Source organism: Capra hircus, chromosome 10, assembly GCF_001704415.2.
Source record: "Capra hircus breed San Clemente chromosome 10, ASM170441v1, whole genome shotgun sequence".
Taxonomy (NCBI): Eukaryota; Metazoa; Chordata; class Mammalia; order Artiodactyla; family Bovidae; genus Capra; species Capra hircus.
The window spans coordinates 38,305,998-38,328,181 of record NC_030817.1 but is presented as its reverse complement, the minus strand read 5'-3'; the positions used below and the strand labels follow the sequence as shown (position 1 = coordinate 38,328,181).

At 43.3% G+C, this 22,184-nt stretch overlaps 1 protein-coding gene across 3 annotated transcripts in view; it reads right to left on the bottom strand.

Moving 5' to 3' along the window:
• The window catches only part of SQRDL (sulfide quinone reductase-like (yeast)), a 53,387-nt gene that overhangs the window by 20,427 nt on the left and 10,776 nt on the right, over positions 1–22,184 (bottom strand). For 2 of the 3 annotated variants that reach the window (XM_018054155.1, XM_018054156.1), the window contains exons 2-3: positions 8,998–9,248; positions 5,820–5,990 (exon numbers count right to left, since the gene is read on the bottom strand). In XM_018054155.1, the coding sequence (XP_017909644.1) occupies positions 5,820–5,990; positions 8,998–9,231 (405 nt within the window). In that variant the 5' untranslated portion in view covers positions 9,232–9,248. Of the gene's footprint in view, positions 1–5,819; positions 5,991–8,997; positions 9,249–14,763; positions 14,896–22,184 lie in introns of those variants that run through there. The other variant, XM_005709671.3, reaches the window with a different exon arrangement.

The following is a 22,184-nucleotide window of genomic DNA, read 5'->3' as shown; positions in this document are numbered from 1 at the left end:
CATGGGGTCGCAAAGAGTCAGCCTGAGCAACTGAACTGACTGCTTCATGTTGAAGGCTGGAGGATGACTTTCTAATCTTAAAACAATCAACTTTCTTTAAAAGCTAACCTGTAAGTCCCACCTACAGGGTAATGTGCGAATCTCAGGCCAATCTGTCCCATCATATAGACTGGATCAACAGCATAACTGAGAAACTGCTCTTTTGAGGGACACTGACAAAGATGTGATAGAACCTATCTGATCCTACTGAACAAGCTGTTTGGAATTTAAAACTCTTCTCTTTAAATATGGGCACTGTGCTCATCCATGCTGAGGGCAAAAGTATCCATACTAATTATGATGGAAATGTGGGTTCAGGATCAGGAGGAAGACAAGCTGAAGTACAAAAGTGTAAGCAAAAATGATATAAAGTAAAGGGACTTGCCTACAGAACTGGAGAATGACAGCAGTCACTGCGGGAGCCCAGCCTGGAGCCACAGGCGGCGACTGCCACAGCCTTGTATAGAAGGCTGGATAGGTGGAGAGGTGGATGGTTGGTTTCAGTTGCTTGTGAAAAACACAGAGAAGCAGAGCGGCCAGCTGGGCAGATCACAGTGGAAGAGAAGAGACCTGAAAGAGCTCGGCTTGGGCTGGGGACCCAAGGGGAGCAAGTCGCTGAAGAGGTCCTGACCTAGGAGACTCGGCTCCAAGGTCACCTCCACCGTGAGACCTGGCTATGACTCAGTCCCCTTCCCTGCTGGCCCCTCCCGCAGCTCCCTCAGCACAGTGGACTGAATGCTTTTTAGCCCTTGTGTTATTCAGCAGCAATGTCCTCCTCACTACACTGAACACTCCTAGAGGATAAAGGTTATGTCTTATTCCTTATAGTCCTAGAATCTAACACAAGACACTAAAGTGAGGAAGTCTGTAACATTTGTTGGATGAATGGATAGGTAGATGGTTGATTTTGGCTGCTTGTGAAAAATACAATCTATCAAAGTGGACAGATAACAAATACATCTTCAACTGCATGATTTGCCTAACCATAGAGACCAAGTGCCCTTAAATTCCTTGTTCTGTAGGAAAGTGTACCAGGCTCATTAAATGGCTGAGTGAACTCTTCAGGATGTAAGGTCAGAGATGGCACAGGTTCTGGAGGTCCTGACCCACATGTAAGACATGTGAGCACTGTAAAGAAAAGCCTTTGGTTTGTGCATGCCTTGATGGTTCTATTAGACCATAATATTGATTATTTTTATGGACTAATAATGTACAAGCTTAAGATTATGAAAAAAATAAGGGAGAATAAATCCTAAAGTAGCAAAGAACACAAGAACACTTTGTGTATATTGAATGAGTTCAAGCTTCCAGGCCAGATGATCTAAACTCTGAGGAATTACAAAAACTTGTAAACAAAACTGAGCAGTTTCAGAGAACAGTGCAGACCTTGCCAACAGGCTAAATATGGACAAGTGTTTTGTAATTTTATATGAGGAGGTGGGAGAGGTAAATTATGACACTACAATTTAGTAAACAAGATGTTTATCCATTTCAAAATTCCAGGCTCATCTAATAAAATGATGTCTCATAATAATTTAGAAAAAGAAGGGCATCAGCAAGTGTTTGCAGACTGCAAACCTGCTTCCCTCAGTCGGCAGTCAAGAACTCTGTGAGCAGAGTGGATACTCAGTAAATATTTTCTTTTCCTTTTTTTCCCCATATACTTTTTCCTTCCTTTTTTTTTTTAACTTTTTTGTTGCACCACACAGTATGTCAGATCTCAGTTTCCTGATTAAAGATCAAACCCACACCCCCTGCAGTGGATGCATGGAGTCTTAACCACTGGACCATCAGGTAAGTCCCTCATGTATTCTTTAAAAAGTAATACCAGCAACATTTCTTAAGCATTCACTTTGTACAAGGCACTATCCTGAATATTTTACATGTTTTAATTCATTTAATCCTCACAACAACCCAGTGAAGTAGGTATTAGTACCATTTTACAGATGAAGAAATTGAGGTACAGCTTGATCACAAAGATTGACTGAACACCTTCTATGTGACAGATATTATGCTAAGTCCTGGAGAGACAACACCGAACAAGAAAGGCCCAGTTCCTACCCCTCCAGGAATTCAGTCTAGTGGGCAAGACAGATGTGAACAGATACCCACACAGACAGTTACTAAACCACAGAGTGCTGGGATGCAAGTCTAGGGGGAAACCTGACTACTCTGGTAGGTCAGGAAGGCCATGTCTAAGGTAAAGATCAGTAGGAGTTGGCTAGGGGAAGAGGTGGAAGCAGCCTGCGCACATATACCAGGGAAGGAGGAGGCCGAGGTGTCTGAGGAGAGGAGAGGCCAGTGTGCTGCGGCAGGAGCAAGGAATAGCTCCAGGTTAAGTCTGGAGAAGGAGCAAGATCCATGTACACACTGGGCCTGTGGAAAACACTCCAAACAGACACCTGGGGCGGGGAAGGGTCGGAGACACACTGGGTCTGGACTTCAGCAGGGCCCTCGCATTGTGGACAGGATAGGAAAGTGCAAACAAATGATGGAAACGATTATGTAAATTGTTTAATATTTTCAAAAGAATACTGATTGATTCATGTATGCTAGAAAAAAAGTTCTCTAGGGACATGTTAAAGAATTCAAACCTTGAACTTAAATGAACCCATCATGGATAAAGGCAAGGAAAAACTGCTAACTGGATGGCAGACTCACAAATGTAAAAGATCCAGGCAAGTTGGGAGGATGAACCAACAGCAAGACGATGAGACAGGATATGCAGATTTCTGATACTTGGCTACGGAATAGAAGGTGAAAAGTGAAAGCTGCTCAGTCACATCTCACTCTTTGCAACCCCATGGAATATACCGTCCATGGAATTCTCTAGGCCAGAATACTGGAGTGGGTAGCCTTTCCCTTCTCCAGGGGATTTTCCCAACCCAGGGACTGAACTCAGATCTCCCGCATTGCAGGCAGATTCTTTACCAGCTGAGCCACAAGGGAAGCCCTGGCTATGGAATACTTTGGGCTAAAAAATCCTGGACAAAAGTCTCACCAGTTTATATACCACCTTATTCCTTAGCCCTAACAAGGCACTACAACTCTCCTAAGCGTCTAGACCTTAGAGTCTAAGCACAGTTCAGAAGTGAGGGCGCCTCCCAGTACCTCTCATTCTCAAGAGGTGAGACAAGTTTATGCTCCTTAAGATAGACACAAAGCCAGTCACAGAGGTACTGAGCTACTCCTGCAGTGCAGAGGGTCTGACTAGGAGGCAGGCACTGCTGTACCAAAGGGGTACCGTGTCTTCAAAGATACAGGTCTGCTGGTCCCTTGAACTGGCAGCAGACTGGTGAGAAAAAGAAGCCCCAAAGCTCAATCCTGTGAACTGAAAACAGTCTTGTGTTTAATTCAGTCTGTTCTCCTGGAGATGTTGGGGAAAATAAGGAAGTGTATCAACATGGGAAAAATAATATATAAAGAATATATAAACTTTTAAATTTAATGTAAATAAATGTATATTTATTTGTATACACATATACAAATATATTTATATTTATATACACATATATATTTGTATATACATAGATATATAAATATGTGTGTTTGTATATTTGCATATTTAAATATTTATATATTTATATATGCACACATATATATAAATATGTCTGTATTTTAGGATGGGGGATGCCTGACTCGACAGTAGATCATGTGAATAAAAGGCCCATGGTCTCTAGGCCAGCATGAATCAACACTGAGAAATGTCACTGGCAAACGCTAGCTTGGGCTCGAGCCAGCTGGAAGAGAACGGTCCCACACTATTCTAGGCTGTTCTGTAGCATTGGTTCCTCTCCCAAACACCTACTGGGGCCATGGATCTCGGGGTACTAACAAGCCAGATGATGTCCAGTGCAGGATAAACAGGGTAGGGAGGGGACTGGAGCCCATGAGATCTGAGGAAAGCGGGGACAGGAGGAAAAGTCTACCTGAGAAGAAGACAGACACAGACTCTGAGAGCCACTTTCAAACAGCTAGAGGGTTTCTCCACTGAAAAGAGAGAAGAGCTTCTCTCCCACACTACAGGAAGAATAAGGAATAAGAAAAGTATTATGGCCACTAACACCTTAGAGTTATGGCCAAAGACAAAACAGAAAAGAGATAACAGGAAGGTGGGTTCTGACTCATTAAAGAAAGAACTTTCATATAACCTGTCTGCCTAGGAAAAATGAAGAGTGCTAACTTTCAGAGAAGTGGAACATGTAAATACTGCTACTGCTGCTGCTACTAAGTAGCTTCAGTCGTGTCCGACTCTGTGTGACCCCATAGACGGCAGCCCACCAGGCTACTCTGTCCCTGGGATTCTCCAGGCAAGAACACTGGAGTGGTTTGCCATTTCCTTCTCCAGTGCACAAAAGTGAAAAGTGAAAGTGAAGTCGCTCAGTCACGTCTGACTCTTAGCAACCCCATGGACTGCAGCCTACCAGGCTCCTCCATCCATGGGATTTTCCAGGCAAGAGTACTGGAGTGTGTTGCCATTTCCTTCCCCAACCCACTTCCTAACCCACTTTAAATTCAACCTAACCCCTGTGCCCAAGTCCAAGTAACTCAGCTCTATTTTTTAATTAACATTCATCACCTTCTAACACACTATATAACTTACTTATTATGATTAGTGTTTATTGTATGTCCTCCTCCTCTAGAATATAAAATCCTGAACAATAAAGATATTCGCCTTTTTTGGTTCACTTGTATATCCTTAAAACTGTATACACAGGTTATAATAATGCTTAATATAAATAAATACTGAGGGGGGAAGGAAGAACGAACAGAAGCTAGGCAGGTATTCTTGATCACGGTTCAGGGAAAGGCTACAAAAAATCTCTGTACTCCTTGAAATTTAATGCAAAATTAGGCACTTATATGCATTCTGTAGAGCAGGCTAAGGTCCTACTTGGAAAGATCCATGACCTAAGGAAAGGCTAAGGATGCTTGCAGCCAATGGTCCCTGCTTAGAGCAAGAGGTTAGAGCTGAAAGATTTCTACCAACTCTGATTCTACAGTTCTGTGAAAATGCTAGAGTGCCCAGTTTGGAGGGATATGGGTCAGGGTATTAAAGGCCAATTAAGGGCCCAAGAGCCAGCAGACCCTGGGACAGGCCAGGGACAGCATGGTGGCTGTCCCAGGCTCAGCAGCAGATGAGGGGACAGGATGGCTTCTGAGCCTGTCTTCTCACCACCCTGCCCTCATCCCCTAAGTCAAACCCGGGGGCTTCAGCTGCTAAAAAGTTGGGATCCAAGTGTGGTGGGGATAGAAGGAGACATCTATGGTGCTGAGCAATTGTGACCCTCAAGCTGCAGCAGCAGCAATTCTTAGCCCTAACACCAACCGCAGTCACACAGCACAGCACCCACTAGTGTGACCGAGACGGATACTCTTCAACATCCCCTTCCTCTGCAAGGCCATCTGTCAGGTGGAGAGGCCCACTGCTTCAAAGGAAAAAGGAGGGAGGTACCTGGTATTTTAACACAGAGCAATAGTGTCTATTCAATAAAAATTCAGGTACATGATACTGCAGTAAGCAACAGGGCAAACAGTGGTTTTCAACAAATGCTTGTCTTCATTGTTCATTTATTAATTCAGCTTTCACTCAGTCCTTCCATCTATCCCGTCCTCCTTTGCCCACACCTGTCCTATCTCACGCAGTATTTAGCACACACACATGCACACACACACACACAGATACCCCACCCTTTCACCATGAAGCTGCCTGTTTTGATACAATGTGCATTCAGTATAAACCCTCAGGTTAACAAAAGCCAAAGGACCCCAGTGGTTACCTTCTTGTCATCATCTGTGTGGATGCAGTTCTTGTCTGGATTCAGATCAACCACCCTAGCTTTGATCCACTCCACACCAGATGGAATCACCTTTGCTGTGGGACGGCCAGATGAGGATAATGGTTTGGCACCAGCACCCACCAGGGTCCAGATGGGCTGGTAGAAATGTGTCTAAAAAACAAAAGTATTTGGAGATTCATTACAATGTGAGGCTGATCGAAAGAGTCATAGGTAAAGGTACATGAGCTAGAGTCTCCCAATTCCTCCCTCCCGACCCTTGAAGCATCATGGAGAAGTCTCCAAAAGGTTAGTCTTCCCCACCAACTCCACTGGTGTTTCCTACTATGTTAAATTCTGAAGGGCAGTAACTTTAAATCCACTTTAAGCAATAGATATTACAGTGGTCACTAAAGATAGTTTATGATTTTTTTTTTGCTGATCTTGGCTGAATTCTTTTATAGGTAAGGTAAAAAGAGTCAGACACAACTGAACGATTAACACAAAGTAGATCTGGTGTTTAACATGTACATGCTGTATTTGTTGCGTTAGTCACTAAATCACATCCAAATCTTTTGCAACCCCATGGACTATAGCCCACATGTGGGCTTGTGGGCTTTCCAGGTGGCTCAGCGGTAAAGAATATACCTGCCAATGCAGAAGGCACAAGTTTGACCCCTGGGTTGGGAAGACCCAATGAAGAAGGAAATGGCAACCCATTCCAGTATTCCTGCCTGGAGAATTCCATGGACAGAGGAGCCTGGCCGGCTATAGTCCATGGGGTTGCAAAAGAGTAGCCCCACGAGAGACCTTCCATGGGATAACTACAATCCACCAGAGGCCACCTAATACAGCTCTCAGACCACTGTCATTTTAAATGTTGTCCCTGAATTAAAGTCACTTTAAAAAGGAAATTGGGGCTTCCCTGGTGGCTCAGTGGTAAAGAATCCACCTGCCAATATAGGATACACAGGTTGGTATCCCACGTGCCTCGGAGCAACTGAGCCTACGAGCCATACTATTGAGTCCACGTGCCACAGCTACAGAGGCCTGGGCACCCCAGAGCCTGTGCTCTGCACTAAGAGAAGTCGCGGCAGTGAGAAGCCCTTGCACGGCAACTAGAGAGCAGCCCCACTCCCCGCAACCAGAGAAAGCCAGCGTGCAGCAACGAAGACCCAGCACAGCCAAAAGTAAATAAATAAAAATTTAAAAATAATTTTTTAAAAGGTAGGGAGAGCTGAAACTTAAACTGAGCTCTTCTATTTCAAAAAGGGGGAAATTGACAGAGAGTGCCCTACCATCTCCTCGCAGATCACAGCATACCAATCAGAGAATATAGCAAAGCCCTGGGCAGCCTCATTTGGTACAGGGAAGACTTGCTAAAAAGAAGTATGCCTTTCTTGCCCCACTCTCTCCACTAAACAGGCATCAGGTCCATTTTGATTTTTCCTCCCAAAGATACAACTCCCCACTGGTGCATGTCTGGTTCCTTAGGAAATACTAGGCAAACCGTCAAAAATCTTGACTATTCTTCTGAAGCTTTGCTGCTGCTGCTGCTAAGCCACTTCAGTCGTGTCCGACTCTGTGCAACCCCGTAGACAGCAGCCCACCAGGCTCCTCCGTCCATGGGATTTTCCAGGCAAGAGTACTGGAGTGGGTTTCTGAAGCTCTGGACAACCTTAAAATGTTAGTGCCTTACAAACACTTCCCAACTTCCCTTTTGGTGTCTGCTACCTTTTCCTGTTTCATAATCTGTTTATAATCCCTTACACTTAAATTTCTCAAACTTACTGACACATTTTCAGAGGCCTCCCCACCCATCAACTCATCATCTTTTCTCCAGACTGGAACAGGGAAAGGAAAGTGCAATGACCACAGATTTTCCTCTGGACATGAGATTGAAGGTGGAGGGTAATGTGAATTGAACTGTCTCTCTTCAAAATATATGCTGACATCCAAACCCTGGGACCTGTGATCAGGACCTTATTTGGAAATAGGGTCTTTACAGATGTAATCAATTTAAGATGAGGTCATACTGGATTAGGGCACGCCCAGGGGGCCCTCAGAGAAGGCAATGGCACCCCACTCCTGTACTCTTGCCTGGAAAATCCCATGGGTGGAGGAGCCTGGTAGGGTGCAGTCCATGGGGTCGCTAAGAGTCGGACATGACTGAGCGACTTCACTTTCACTTCTCACTTTCATGCATTGGAGAAGGAAATGGCAACCCACTCCAGTGTTCTTGCCTGGAGAATCTCAGGGACAGAGGAGCCTGGTGGGCTGCCGTCTATGGGGTCGCACAGAGTTGGACACGACTGACGCGACTTAGCAGCAGCAGCAGCAGGGGGCCCTAGCAGTAAAGAACCTGCCTGCCAGGAGATGTAGGAGACACAGATTCGATCCCTGGATCCAGAAGATCCTGTGGAGGAGAGCACAGCAACCCACTCCAATATTCTTGCCTGGCAAGACCCATGGGCAGAGGAGTCTGGTAGGCTACAGTCCGTAGGGTCACAAAGAGTCAGACACGACTGAAACGACTTAGCACACACGCATACTGGATTAGAGTGTCCTCAACTCTCTAATGTTTATCCGTTGGATTGTCTCTAAAATCTAATCCAATGACTGATGTCCTTGTAGAAAGGTCTTGTGCTGACACTAGCGGCACACAGAGAAGGCCATGTGAAGACAGGGGCAGAGACCAAGGTGATGCGCAACCAGCCGAGGAACACCAAGGACTGTCCACAACCACAGAAGCTAGGAGAGAGGCACGGCACAGCCTCCCCTTGCCCTGAACAGCCTTTAGAGGAACCATGGCCCAGCTAACACCTTGGTTTTGCACTTCCAGCCTCCAGAACTGTGAGAGGATAAATTATCTGTCTTAAGCCACACTGTTTATGGTCATTTGTTATGGCACTTCTAAGAAACTAACACAGAGGAGATCATAAGAAGCCAAGAGATCTGTCCTTGCTCTCTCCCTCCCCCCACCTTCTCCCAATCCTTCTGGACGACCTGCTTTTTATGCCCAGAAAGAGAAGCATGAACCTGGGAACATGGAGGCCCAGGGCATGACAGTCATCCCCACCTCAGCCCCTAACCCGCACGTGCATGTGCACAACACACATACAACACACACACACACACACACACACACACACACACACACACTCACAAGGGGAAGACTTACCTCGCTGGGCTCAACGATGGCCACATTCTCTGCGCCCACTTTCCTCTTCATGCGGGCAGCCATGCTGATCCCACCACTGCCCCCACCCAGCACCAGCACCTCATAGTGGCTCTTGGCTGCGAGGCTGGCCCCTGTGTGCAGCTGCAGGGGGCTGGCCTGCTGAGAGCCCAGCCTGAGGAAGCAGGTGAAGAGCCGGGCACGGGAGCAGGACACCACAGAGGCCAGCAATGTCATCTTCAGGCCGGATCAGGCTACAAAGGAACAGATAAGACTCTGATAAGGAAAGAGCCACTATGAGACTGAAGCATTTTCTTTTAGGGAGGAAGGGGAGACTGGCATCTGGCCAGCTCCAGCTGGTTCCCGCCATTTCAAGACCACCCTCCCACCTGGCCATGATCAGGAGCTTCTTGAGAATGCTCCACCAGCTAAGCTTTCCATTTCTCCCTCTCCTCCTTGCTTCAGGACATCGCAGGTAAACCTCACCTTTTAAGTTCTCTCTCATAACATGCCTGTCCCCATCCTTGTCCATCCCTAAAACGAGGGCATCATCTAGGGTAACCCACTGTTACCCTCTTCTCTCTGGCTCGTTCTTCAACTCTTTCTTTGGCTTTTTGGTCCATCAGAGATGTATGAGTCTACAAATCCTTGCCACCTGAGACCTTGCTGAAAACAGAGTTCAGCAAGAAACCCACCTTCTACAGCTCAGGGTTCAGGTCACAGAAATCAGAGCCTCGGTCCCACTCAGAAGTACCTGGATCTGCTGTGCCAGGGACATGCAATTTAATCAGATCACTGGCTATAGACACATGAGCAAAGGCTCTCCACACCTTTGGCAATTTCAACCACATGATTAAAAAGCTATAAAAGGAGCCCTTCCCTAGTATCATAAAGCTATATTTTATGTAAAGAATCTGCATATCCTGCTGACAAGTCTTTTATTATATCCAATTCAGTAAAAATCTCCCCTTGATAGGTTTTCCAAGAGACGTACTTCACCTTTAGAAAACGAGTTTCTGCTGTAGCAGTTGGTGTTTTGGCAGTGAGGAAATGAAGGCTACTCAGAAACTGGCCTTGACTTCACCCCATCCCCAGAACGAGCTTTATATCTTGGATGTGATCTATCATGTAAGTTGAGGGGCCCCGACCAAAATTCCCCCCACCCTGTGTATTACAGAGCCCTAAATTTCACCATCTAGCGCCATCCTGTGGGTTCCTATGTTCCACGAACCCTTTATAAAAAGCTCCCAGCTGGGGGTACCCAGCAAGTACCCAGCGGGGGGATAACACTTACAGCTGCAAAGATCACTAACTTCTAAATGGGAACAATTTAATTTTATGACTTCCCACAGGTGGAGAAGAGGAAGGCTATACAAGGGAATTAGAGAAAGCTGGGAGGGGGAAAGGCTATGAAAGGAAGAAGGGCGGGCCCTGGAGGAGTGAGAAGGAGAAGCCAGAGTGATGATCTTAATTAGGATTAACTCTGTTCCATTGTTTTGGCACCCATAACAATTTCCCCAGTATTTCAGATCTGACAGGCAACCCAGATCTGGGGGGTGGTACACGGGATTACAGAAACTGAGGAAGGCTCATTCACGGTTGCCACAAGTTTAAGTCAGTATGACTCTTACCAAAAACATTTCCCATCCTTTGACTCTGCTCTTCCATTTCTGGGACTCAGGTCTAAGGAAATAACCTCTAATACTTAATAAGACAAGACTCTACAAAGATATATCTCACATATTCATTCATATAACAGTCAAATCTGAGTTAACTGGCTTGTGGATTGGATCTGATTTCATCCTGGTTACAGAAGAAACAACTGCAGGCTCTAGATGGGCCAGGGAAGGCTCAGGTTCCAGAGTATTCTAACCAAGGCTAATTTATGATTGCTTCTATTTAAAATGGGTAGGGGGAACAGAGATAGCCATCCACATGTCAAACTTTGAGGAAAGGTTACATAAAATATTGTTATACAAGCTGACCTATGTAGTTTTTTCAAATTATGTTTACAAAGAGCATATAAAATGCTGATGTTGTGATCAGAATATAAATTGGAAATACAAGTTCAACTATGTAAGAGAAAAATGCATTAAAAAAAATAAGATGTCAACATTGGTGGTTTTCTCTGGGTTTTAGAATAATGGGTGATTTTTATTTCTTCTGCTTTTCTGTATCTTATAAACTTTCTACTATATGCATACATTAATATTATAATAATAAACTATTTTGAAGACAATAACAAACATGTTCTAAGTCCTTTACACAAACATTTAACCTGTGAGCTGACTATCATTATCCCATTTTACAGATGATAAAATTGAGGCAGAGCTCACATGTGGATTATGATTTGAACCTGGCCACTTTAGTGCCAGAGTGTCTGCTTTAAGCCACTCTATCTACTATCTCTATCAACAACAAACAATGCTAACATGAAAATCTTAAATGAAAAAATCCAGATATTTTCCATACTTTCCACAACAGGGAAACCATTTTTTCACGGTATTGACAGCTAAAATAGTAGCAGTGTTTTGATATAGCTATAATTGATTTTTTCCCTCTTCTTTGCATGTGCTTTTCTCACATTTTCTTCAATGAGTTTTAAATTTTAAAAATCAGTCAATTTGGTTTTGTTTGTTTGAGTTTTCTTTGTTTTTTGTTTCTTAATGGTAGGGACCTAACAGAAGCAGAAAATATTAAGAAGAGGAGACAAGAATACACAGAAGAACTGTACAAAAAAGATCTTCACAACCAAGATAATCACGATGGTGTGATCACTCACCTGGAGCCAGATATCCTGGAAGGTGAAATCAAGTGGGCCTTAGGAAGCATCACTACAAACAAAGCTAGTGGAGGTGATAGAATTCCAGTTGAGCTATTTCAAATCCTGAAAGATGATGCTGTGAAAGTGCTGCACTCAATATGCCAGCAAATTTGGAAAACTCAGCAGTGGCCACAGGACTGGAAAAGCTCAGTTTTCATTCCAATCCCAAGGAAAGGCAATGCCAAAGAATGCTCAAACTACCGCACAATTGCATTCATCTCACACACTAGTAAAGTAATGCTCAAAATTCTCCAAGCCAGGCTTCAGCAATATGTGAACCACAAACTTCCAGATGTTCAAGCTGGTTTTAGAAAAGGCAGAGGAACCAGAGATCAAATTGCCAACATCTGCTGGATCATGGAAAAAGCAAGAGAGTTCCAGAAAAACATCTATTTCTGCTTTATTGACTATGCCAAAGCCTTTGACTGGGTGGATCACAATAAACTGTGGACAATTTTGAAAGAGATGGGAATACCAGACCATCTAACCTGCCTCCTGAGAAACCTGTATGCAGGTCAGGAAGCAACAGTTAGAACTGGACATGGAACAACAGACTGGTTCCAAATAGGAAAAGGAGTACGTCAAGGCTGTATATTGTCACCCTGCTTATTTAGCTTCTGTGCAGAGTACATCATAAGAAACGCTGGACTGAAGGAAGCACAAGCTGGAATCAAGATTGCTGGGAGAAATATTAATAACCTCAGATATGCAGATGACACCACCCTTATGGCAGAAAGTGAAGAAGAACTAAAGAGACTCTTGATGAAGTGAAAGAGGAGAGTGAAAAAGTTGGCTTAAAGTTCAACATGCAGAAAACTAAGATCATGGCATCTGGTCCCATCATTTCATGGCAAATAGATGGGGAAACAACGGAAACAGTGTCAGACTTTATTTTTTGGGGCTCCAAAATCACTGCAGATGGTGACTGCAGCCATGAAATTAAAAGATGCTTACTCCTTGGAAGGAAAGTTATGACCAACCTAGACAGCATATTCAACAGCAGAGACATTACTTTGTCAACAAAGGTCCATCTAGTCAAAGCTATGGTTTTTCCAGTAGTCATGTATGGATGTGAGAGTTGGACTATAAAGAAAGCTGAGTGCAGAAGAATTGGTGCTTTTGAACTGTGGTGTTGCAGAAGACTCTTGAGAGTCCCTTGGACTGCAAGGAGATCCAACCAGTCCATCCTAAAGGCGATCAGTCCTGGGTGTTCATTGGAAGGACTGATGTTGAAGCTGAAACTCCAATACTTTGGCCACCTGATGCGAAGAGCTGACTCATTTGAAAAGACCCTGATGCTGCGAAAGATTGAGGGCAGGAGGAGAAGGGGACGACAGAGGATGAGATGGTTGGATGGCATCACCGACTCGATGGTGAGTTTGGGTAGGCTCCGGGAGTTGGTGTTGGACAGGGAGGCCTGGCATGCTGCAGTTCATGGGGTCATAAAGAGTCAGACACGACTAAGAGACTGAACTGAACTGAATGATTGAGGAGTTGGGGAAATCACCAAGTAGAATGTTACTTTCTGGCTGGGAAGAAGATACTTTATGGTAAATAGAGAGTCCTCATATTCTGCCTTTCTATATGATAGCAAATCTCCTCACTTGACTTTTAGGAAAACCACTTTTTCATGGTCCAACAAAACATCTTTTTGGGGGTTTTCTTGGCCACATGCCTTGTGGGGTCTTAGTCCCCCAGTTAAGGACTGAACCAGGCCCTCAGCAGTGGATGTGCAGAGTGTTATCACTGGACTGCCAGGCAATTCCCCTGACACAGAACCTTAACTCCATGGAGTTACAAAATAATGACCTAAAAGGAGGCCTGGCTAAGTTTCTGTTTTCAAGCCACGCAATCTGAGGCCCTTCAACCTCCTAATTGCCTTCCAGCCTAGTACCCCATGATTCTCCTCTTGAAAGAGGAAGAGTTTATGCAAATACTTCCCTCATTCAGCCAAGAAGGCAAGTTCTATTTTATTTCAGCAGTTCCCCACAGCTTATTTCTGGATTCTGTATTAATAAACACAAAGTCCTCTGAACTAATTCTATCAACTTCATTAATAACCGTCATCAAGCAGAATGCCCCGGCCTTTGCAGTCAAATTTCAACCGTAAACAAAAATTTCACAAACACAAAATAACATGTTAGAGGAAATGTTCCAAGTTTCAAAACACTTGAAAATCTCAGTAACACACTCATTCTAACAATATAATGTCATCCTAACTTTCAGATCAGAAAAACCAAAACCACAATCTAATGCTATCAGTAGTGAAGGTAGGGCATGATACAAAGTCAAAGACCAGAAAGAAACCAGAGCAATAATGCAAAATCATAATCTAGATCTCACTTTGGAATGTTGGAACATTGACCTAAACCAAGACTGGAGAAACAATTTAAAAAAAAAACAGACAATTGAAGGAAGCAAGTCACATAATCTGAACCAGAATGAAAAAAAAAAAGAAAAGAAAAGGCCAAATTTGACCCTGGAGTCAACAGCAAAGAAATAAAAAAATCTGTCAACAAAATAACTAAGGAGCATAAATCTAAGTCTCTGAGTCTCCCTAGAAGGTAGCCTGAAACACATATACCTGAAGTTAAGAAATAAGAATTACCAACAATGCAGGAAACGTAGCTGCTTTCTCTCTACACTCTTACAAAGTGAAACAAACACTCTTTTTAAAACAATCAATAAGGCAAAGTTAACTTTCTTTTAACAAGTGCCACATTTATTTAATGGAAATAAATGTATTTCATTTATCAAATACATGTTCTAATTAAATAATGTCATACTTTTAAGTGAGATAAAAATTCCTCAATTAATCCTAAATCAATTGAGTGCTTCCATCAAAGAATCAAAATAAATGTTCTGCTATATCTGTAGTCTGACTGAAGAAATAAAAGCCCTGCTAATTGAAAGATAAGACAGCCTGCGAGGCGCCTCCTACTTACATTTCTGGCTGCTGATCTGGGGTCCTGGTCCAGACAAGTCTTTGGAACTCCACACCTTTCCACAGCCAGCCCTTCTGGGAAAATCAGTGCAGACTGCCAGTGTCGAGAGCTCCGTAATCCTGGGCCATGTGACATGCCACTCACTGGGTGTCAGCTAGGACACTTGGCTGAGTTCAAACAGAGCTGGCCTCTAAACAAGGATTATTCAGAGCATCTTAACAAAAGATCCACCAGGCCAACAGGACTTATAGTCACTCTTTCAGTTATTTTTGCTCTTGAGGAAACTGAGGGGTCTTTGTATGGGTCACTATTATTTTATCTCAAGCCCACAACAGGCTGGGCCCTCTTTGCTTGGGGTTTCAATAACCACAAGGCCATCTTTTTAACATATCACCTTCATGGAGGCTGCCTGTTGTCTGTTTTTCCTCTTTGGTTTTGAAAGTTTACATCACCTTCATATAAACTTTCAAAACCAAAGAGGAAAAACAGACAACAGGCAGCCTCCAGCATTTGCCACCTACCCCATTTCTCCTACCTGCACTCTGGGCCTCCAGCTTCCCTATCAAGCTTACACAGAACTGTGAAGTCCTGAAGTTCTGGATCTCTGTGGGCCCCAGTCTCTGAGACACAAGTGAACCTCATCTACACACAGCATGGGTTGGGCTTATACCTACTGCCCAGGTGGCAAAATGCCTGGAAGGCTCGCCTCCTTCATTAGCTCCTCCCCCTTGGGCCTTCTGGGCCTTTTAACTAAGGTTTTTGCAGCCAAAGATGGAGAAGCTCTATACAATCAACAAAAACAAGACCAGGAGCTGACTGTGGCTCAGATCATGAACTCCTTATTACCAAATTCAGACTAAACTTGAAGAAAGTAGGGAAAACTGCTAGACCATTCAGGTATGACCTAAATCAAATCCCTTATGATTATACAGTGGAAGTGAGAAATAGATATAAGGGCCTAGATCTGATAGATAGAGTGCCTGATGAACTATGGAATGAGGTTCGTGACATTGTACAGGAGAGAGGGATCAAGACCATCCCCATGGAAAAGAAATGCAAAAAAGCAAAATGGCTGTCTGGGGAGGCCTTACAAATAGCTCTGAAAAGAAGAGAGGTGAAAAGCAAAGGAGAAAAGGAAAGATATAAGCATCTGAATGCACAGTTCCAGAGAATAGCAAGAAGAGATAAGAACGCCTTCTTCAGTGATCAATGCAAAGAAATAGAGGAAAAGAACAGAATGGGAAAGACTAGAGATCTCTTCAAGAAAATTAGAGACACCAAGGGAACATTTTGGGCAAAGATGGGCTCGATAAAGGACAGAAATGGTATGGACCTAACAGAAGCAGAAGATATTAAGAAGAGGTGGCAATAATACACAGAAGAACTGTACAAAAAAGATTTTCACGACCCACATAATCATGATGGTGTGATCACTTATCTAAAGCCAGACATCCTGGAATGTGAAGTCAAGTGGACCCGGGAAAGCATCGCTACGAACAAAGCTAGTGGAGGTGATGGAATTCCAGTTGAGCTGTTTCAAATCCTGAAAGATGATGCTGTGAAAGTGCTGCACTCAATATGCCAACAAATTTGGAAAACTCAGCAGTGGCCACAGGACTGGAAAAGCTCAGTTTTCATTCCAATCCCAAAGAAAGTCAATGCCAAAGAATGCTCAAACTACTGCACAATTGCACTCATCTCACACACTAGTAAAGTAATGCTCAAAATTCTCCAAGCCAGGCTTCAGCAATAAGTGAACCGTGAACTCCCTGATGTTCAAGCTGGTTTTAGAAAAGGCAGAGGAACCAGAGATCAAATTGCCAACATCTGCTGGATCATGGAAAAAGCAAGAGAGTTCCAGAAAAACATCTACTTCTGCTTTATTGACTATGCCAAAGCCTTTGACTGGGTGGATCACAAGAAACTGTGGAAAATTCTGAAAGAGATGGGAATACCAGACCACCTGACCTGCCTCTTGAGAAATCTATATGCAGGTCAGGAAGCAACAGTTAGAACTGGACATGGAACAACAGACTGGTTCCAAATAGGAAAAGGAGTACGTCAAGGCTGTATATTGTCACCCTGCTTATTTAACTTCTATGCAGAGTACATCATGAGAAATGCTGGACTGGAAGAAACACAAGCTGGAATTAAGATTTCTGGGAGAAATATCCATAACCTCAGATATGCAGATGACACCACCCTTATTGCAGAAAGTGAAGAGGAACTAAAAAGCCTCTTGATGAAAGTGAAAGTGGAGAGGGAAATAGTTGGCCTAAAGCTCAACATTCAGAAAACTAAGATCATGGCATCCGGTCCCATCACTTCATGGGATATAGATGGGGAAACAGTGGAAACAGTGTCAGACTTTATTTTTTTGGGCTCCAAAATCACTGCAGATGGTGATTGCAACCATGAAATTCAAAGACGCTTACTCCTTGGAAGAAAAGTTATGACCAACCTAGACAGTATATTCAAAAGCAGAGACATTACTTTGCCGACTAAGGTCCGTCTAGTCAAGGCTATGGTTTTTCCTGTGGTCATGTATAGATGTGAGAGTTGGACTGTGAAGAAGGCTTAGCGCCAAAGAGTTGATGCTTTTGAACTGTGGTATTGGAGAAGACTCTTGAGAGTCCCTTGGACTGCAAGGAGATCCAACCAGCCCATTCTGAAGGAGATCAGCCCTGGGATTTCTTTGGAAGGAATGATGCTGAAGCTGAAACTCCAGTACTTTGGCCACCTCATGCGAAGAGTTGACTCATTGGAAAAGACTCTGATGCTGGGAGGGATTGGGGGCAGGAGGAGAAGGGGACGACCGAGGATGAGATGGCTGGATGGCATCACTGTCTCGATGGATGTGAGTCTGGGTGAACTCCGGGAGTTGGTGATGGACAGGGAGGCCTAGCGTGCTGCGATTCATGGGGTCGCAAAGAGTCAGACACGACTGAGCAACTGAACTGAACTGATCATCAGTTATTTACATCTCTCCACCAAATTACTTCCAGAAGACAGGATTCAATAAGAAAAAGTATGGAGAGACTGTGATAACAGTAACAGCTAACACTTGTTGAGCGTTTTAGTTGTACTTATGGTATCTCAGAGACAGACTCCTTACAATAACTTTGTAAAGAGAGTGTTAGTATCCCCATTTTACAGAAAAGAAAACTGAAGTTTAGTGTAAAGTGGAGTACCTGCTTAAGGTCACATGACTAATTGAAGATGAGAGTTTAATTCAAACTGACTCCTCCGTTGAGTCTCACAGCATTAGACTTAAGAGATAACTCAAGGAAAATGCCTACCAGCTGAATGTTATTTACATTCAGATATAATGTAGATTATGCCCCATGGAGTGAGATGGGAGAGAATATATGATATTAAATTTTAGTTTACTAAGCAAATTGGAAGAGAAAATTTAAGTTTTGGGGGGAATGAGCCAGGTAGAATAACAGTATTGACATTAATACAATTTTAAGGGCTCTTAAAATTTAAAAATACATACTGATATTCTTACAGTTGAAATCATTCGGATTTGCTTGCAAATATTACAAGTGGCAAGTAGGTAGGAGTGTCGATGACACAAGATTGGCCATGAGTTGATAATATTTTTTAAATTTTAATTTTTTATTGAAGTATAGTTGATTTACGTTTCAAGTATATAGCAAAGTGATTCAGATATATATGTATGTGTGTATGTGTGTATATATACTTTTTCAGATTATTTTCCATTATAGGTTACTATAAGATATTGAATATAGTTCCCTGCACTCTACAGTAGTAGGTCCTTGTTGTTTATCTGTTTTATATATAGTCTGTATCTGCTAATTCCGAATTCCAAATTTATCCCTGCCCCTCCTTTCCCCTTTGGTAACCATAAATTTGTTATCTATGTGAGTCTATTTCTGTTTTTTAAATTCATTTGCACCATTTTTTTCAGATTTTACATACAAGTGATATCATATGATGTTTGTCTCTGTCTGACTGACTTCACTTAGTGTAATAATCTCTAGGTCCATCCATGTTGCTACAAATGGCATTATTTCAGAGTTGATAATTTGAAGCCAATTTATGGATTTATATGGGCATTCCTTGTCGTAATCTGTGGTTTTTTGGGATATTCTGGAAAGTTTCCACAATAAAAAATTAGAATGAATGAAACAGCAAACAACTGCATGTCAGGATGGACATTAGCTTTGCTCTTTAGTCACTGAAATGCTACGTCTATGCATATTTCAAGTAATAGCAAGATAACAGAAATACAAGTAGCAACACAATTATCATCATACTTCCCTCCCATGTGCCTAGAACTTTACAATTCACAAGGCCCATACCTGAGCCTACACTGGAGGTATTGATACCACTTTACAAATGGGAAAACTGAGGCTCAGAGGCCCAAGGTGATCTCCCAAAAGTCGCTTGAATCTGCAGCGAGACCAGAGCCACAAAGAGTTCTTTCTATGTAAAGCAACTTTTCCTGTATGCCCTAAGGAGCAGCAATGCAGGCATTAGAAGGTGCCAGCAATTCAGAGGTGGTAAGCTCCCAGTCTGGACCTTCTCCAGCTCTAGATCTCTGGACGACCTCTTTGCTGGGCCCTCACATGACATGCCCCAGAAGGGGAGCCTTATAGGCAGATCCGGGGACGCCTATACAACTTGGGGACCAAATTTACAGATACAAAATTAGATAATACTGAATGAGAAAATAAGTCACAATAAATGTCTGGATTCTTGGTGATTTAGGATTCTTCTGAGATCTCTGTTACTCGTGGGAGTGTCAGCATTTTTGTTCTATTCAGACCTTCAGCTAATTGTATGACACCACCCACATTGGGTAGGGCAACCTTCTTTACCCTGTCTACTGATTCCTCCAGAAACACTCTCATAGACACACCCAGAATAATGTTTAACCAAATGTCTGTGCACCCTATGGCCCAGTCAAGTTGATACATAACAGTAGCCATCACACCCTCTGACTTAAACTATCAGAGGGAAATTGTCACCATGATTGGATTGCCGTGAAATTGATACACACTGCCCTTCAAAATGCTGCTGCTGCTGCTTCTGCTGCTGCTAAGTTGCTTGAGTCGTGTCCAACTCTGTGCAACCCCATAGACGGCAGCCCACCAGGCTCCCCAGTCCCTGGGATTCTCCAGGCAAGAACACTGGAGTGGGTTGCCATTTCCTTCTCCAATGCATGAAAGTGAAAAGGGAAAGTGAAGTCGCTCAGTCATGTCTAACTCTTAGCGACCCCATGGACTACAGCCTACCAGGCTCCTCCGTCCATGGGATTTTCCAGCAAGAGTACTGGAGTGGGCTGCCATTGCCTTCTCCGCTCAAAATGCTATGGTTCCTTAATGTGATCACATCTCAATCTGAAGCACATGCAAGTCAAGTCTGTAGGCATATCTGCAGCATTTATCAGTGGCACTGGATAAGACACTTCCTGAAACCTTCCTGGAGATATTCTGAATCCTACTGTATTAGTCATGTTTTTAATTTCTGTATTTTACGATTGTTTGACATCTGGGGGCTTTATTGAAGGTGAAGTCGCTCAGTCATGTCCGACTCTTTGCGACCCCGTGGACTGTAGCCTACTAGGCTCCTCTGTCCATGGGATTCTCCAGGCAAGAATACTGGAGTGCATTGCCATTTCCTTCTCCAGGGGATCTTCCTGACCCAGGGATCAAACCCAGGTCTCCCACAGTGGAGGCAGACGCTTTAACCTCTGAGCCACCAGGGAAGCTTTAGTCCCAAAGAAACACTGTTTCTAGGACTAGCCAACTTCTAAAAATGTAGACACCTCAGTCTGGAAGCACACCTTTGGTAATTATACCAGCCAACCCAGAGCCCAAACCTGAACCACTCCCTCTATCTGGCTTTTACATTCCAGAAGGCAATATTCCTCGCCCCTAATCATCCCAGGGCCAGACATCAAGACAACGAGGGCAGCCCCTACAGTCCAGAGCCACTAAAATTATTCAAATTAGCCAGCACCAAACCTGGTCAGTCTGCTCCCCCTGCCTCATGAAAATCACACCATAGGTTTTGCCCATGAAAAGTGAAAGTGTTAGTCACTCAGTTGTGGCCAAGTCTTTGCAACCCCATGGACCATAGCCCTCCAGGTTCTTCTGTCCATGGGATTCTCCAGGTAGGAACACTGGAGTGGGTAGCCATTCCCATCTGCAGGGGATCTTCCCAACCCAGGGATCAAACCCAGGTCTTGATTCTTTACCATCTGAGCCACCAGGGAAACCCAGGTTTTGCCCATGCTTTCCCCTTAATTTGCCTTCCTCCTGACCAATCTGGGTGCTTCCCCATGTGACCCAGTGCGGTGGAGCAGGCCTCCTGTTCCTAGGGAACTGGGAGTCAAAGCTTCGTCTTTCATGGCAGTCATCTCCTGATGGGCTGGCCTCACCATGCCTGATTGAAAACAAATCTCAGGTACATTTTAATATACTTACACTAAAATGCATTCACTACTATTCAGTCAGATGGAAGATTTTACATGTTTAACAAATTTTGCTCTGCTCCTCCTTACAAATCCACTCAACTGTCAGGTGGCATTTAAAAGGCAATTTAATTATGTATTACTGTTGAATGTTATAATTATGTGAATGAGTGGGCCAAATTTTTCAATTAAATAACGCAGCTATGGTATGATTTTTTAATGCAATAATTACTCCTGAAGAATACAGCATGGGGCCTTCCTTTCTTTTGTCACACTCTTTCACCTGCAGTATCGAAACAAGGTATCTTCTCCACCAAGGAAAGTTCTCATCTTTTTCACTCATTTAACCTTGATAAAAAGGGAAGTGCCATCAATCAGAAGTGCTCAAAAAACATTGTCTAAGCTGTATTTTTATTTACAGATTTGTCTCCTACACAAAAGGTATTCAGATTAAATTACATTTAGCAACACTAAATGTGCAAGTATATCTTTATGGAAAGAGTTACATGAAATTTGCATCATCACAGTGCTGCTATAGCTAAGAGTGTTTCCACAAGTATGCACGGCATACTTGCTACACACGAGGACTTGTGCTGACACATAGCAATTTCCCCATCTGCCCTGGTCCCATTCCCAGTCTAGTAGCTTTAGATGCTAACGGAAGAACAGCAGAGCTTGCCAGCTGCTGATAATGCAGGCCAAGAGCAAGGTGAGCCAAATTTCAGGGGAAAGTTTTGTTTTTTTAATGTTAGAAGGTCTAATTTAAATATTGGAAAATTAAAGGTGATGAGATGTGTGCACATCTTTTTTTCCTAGCTTGAAAGTGTTTACGTTTTCCTCCATACCCAATACAGTTTTTCTCAATGAAGTTCTACTTTCATTCATCACGTATACATCTGACATGTAAAGGTACTAAATAAATCCAGCCATCTGTTAATTCACTCTATGGCCCGAACATTTGTGTCCCCAAAAAAAA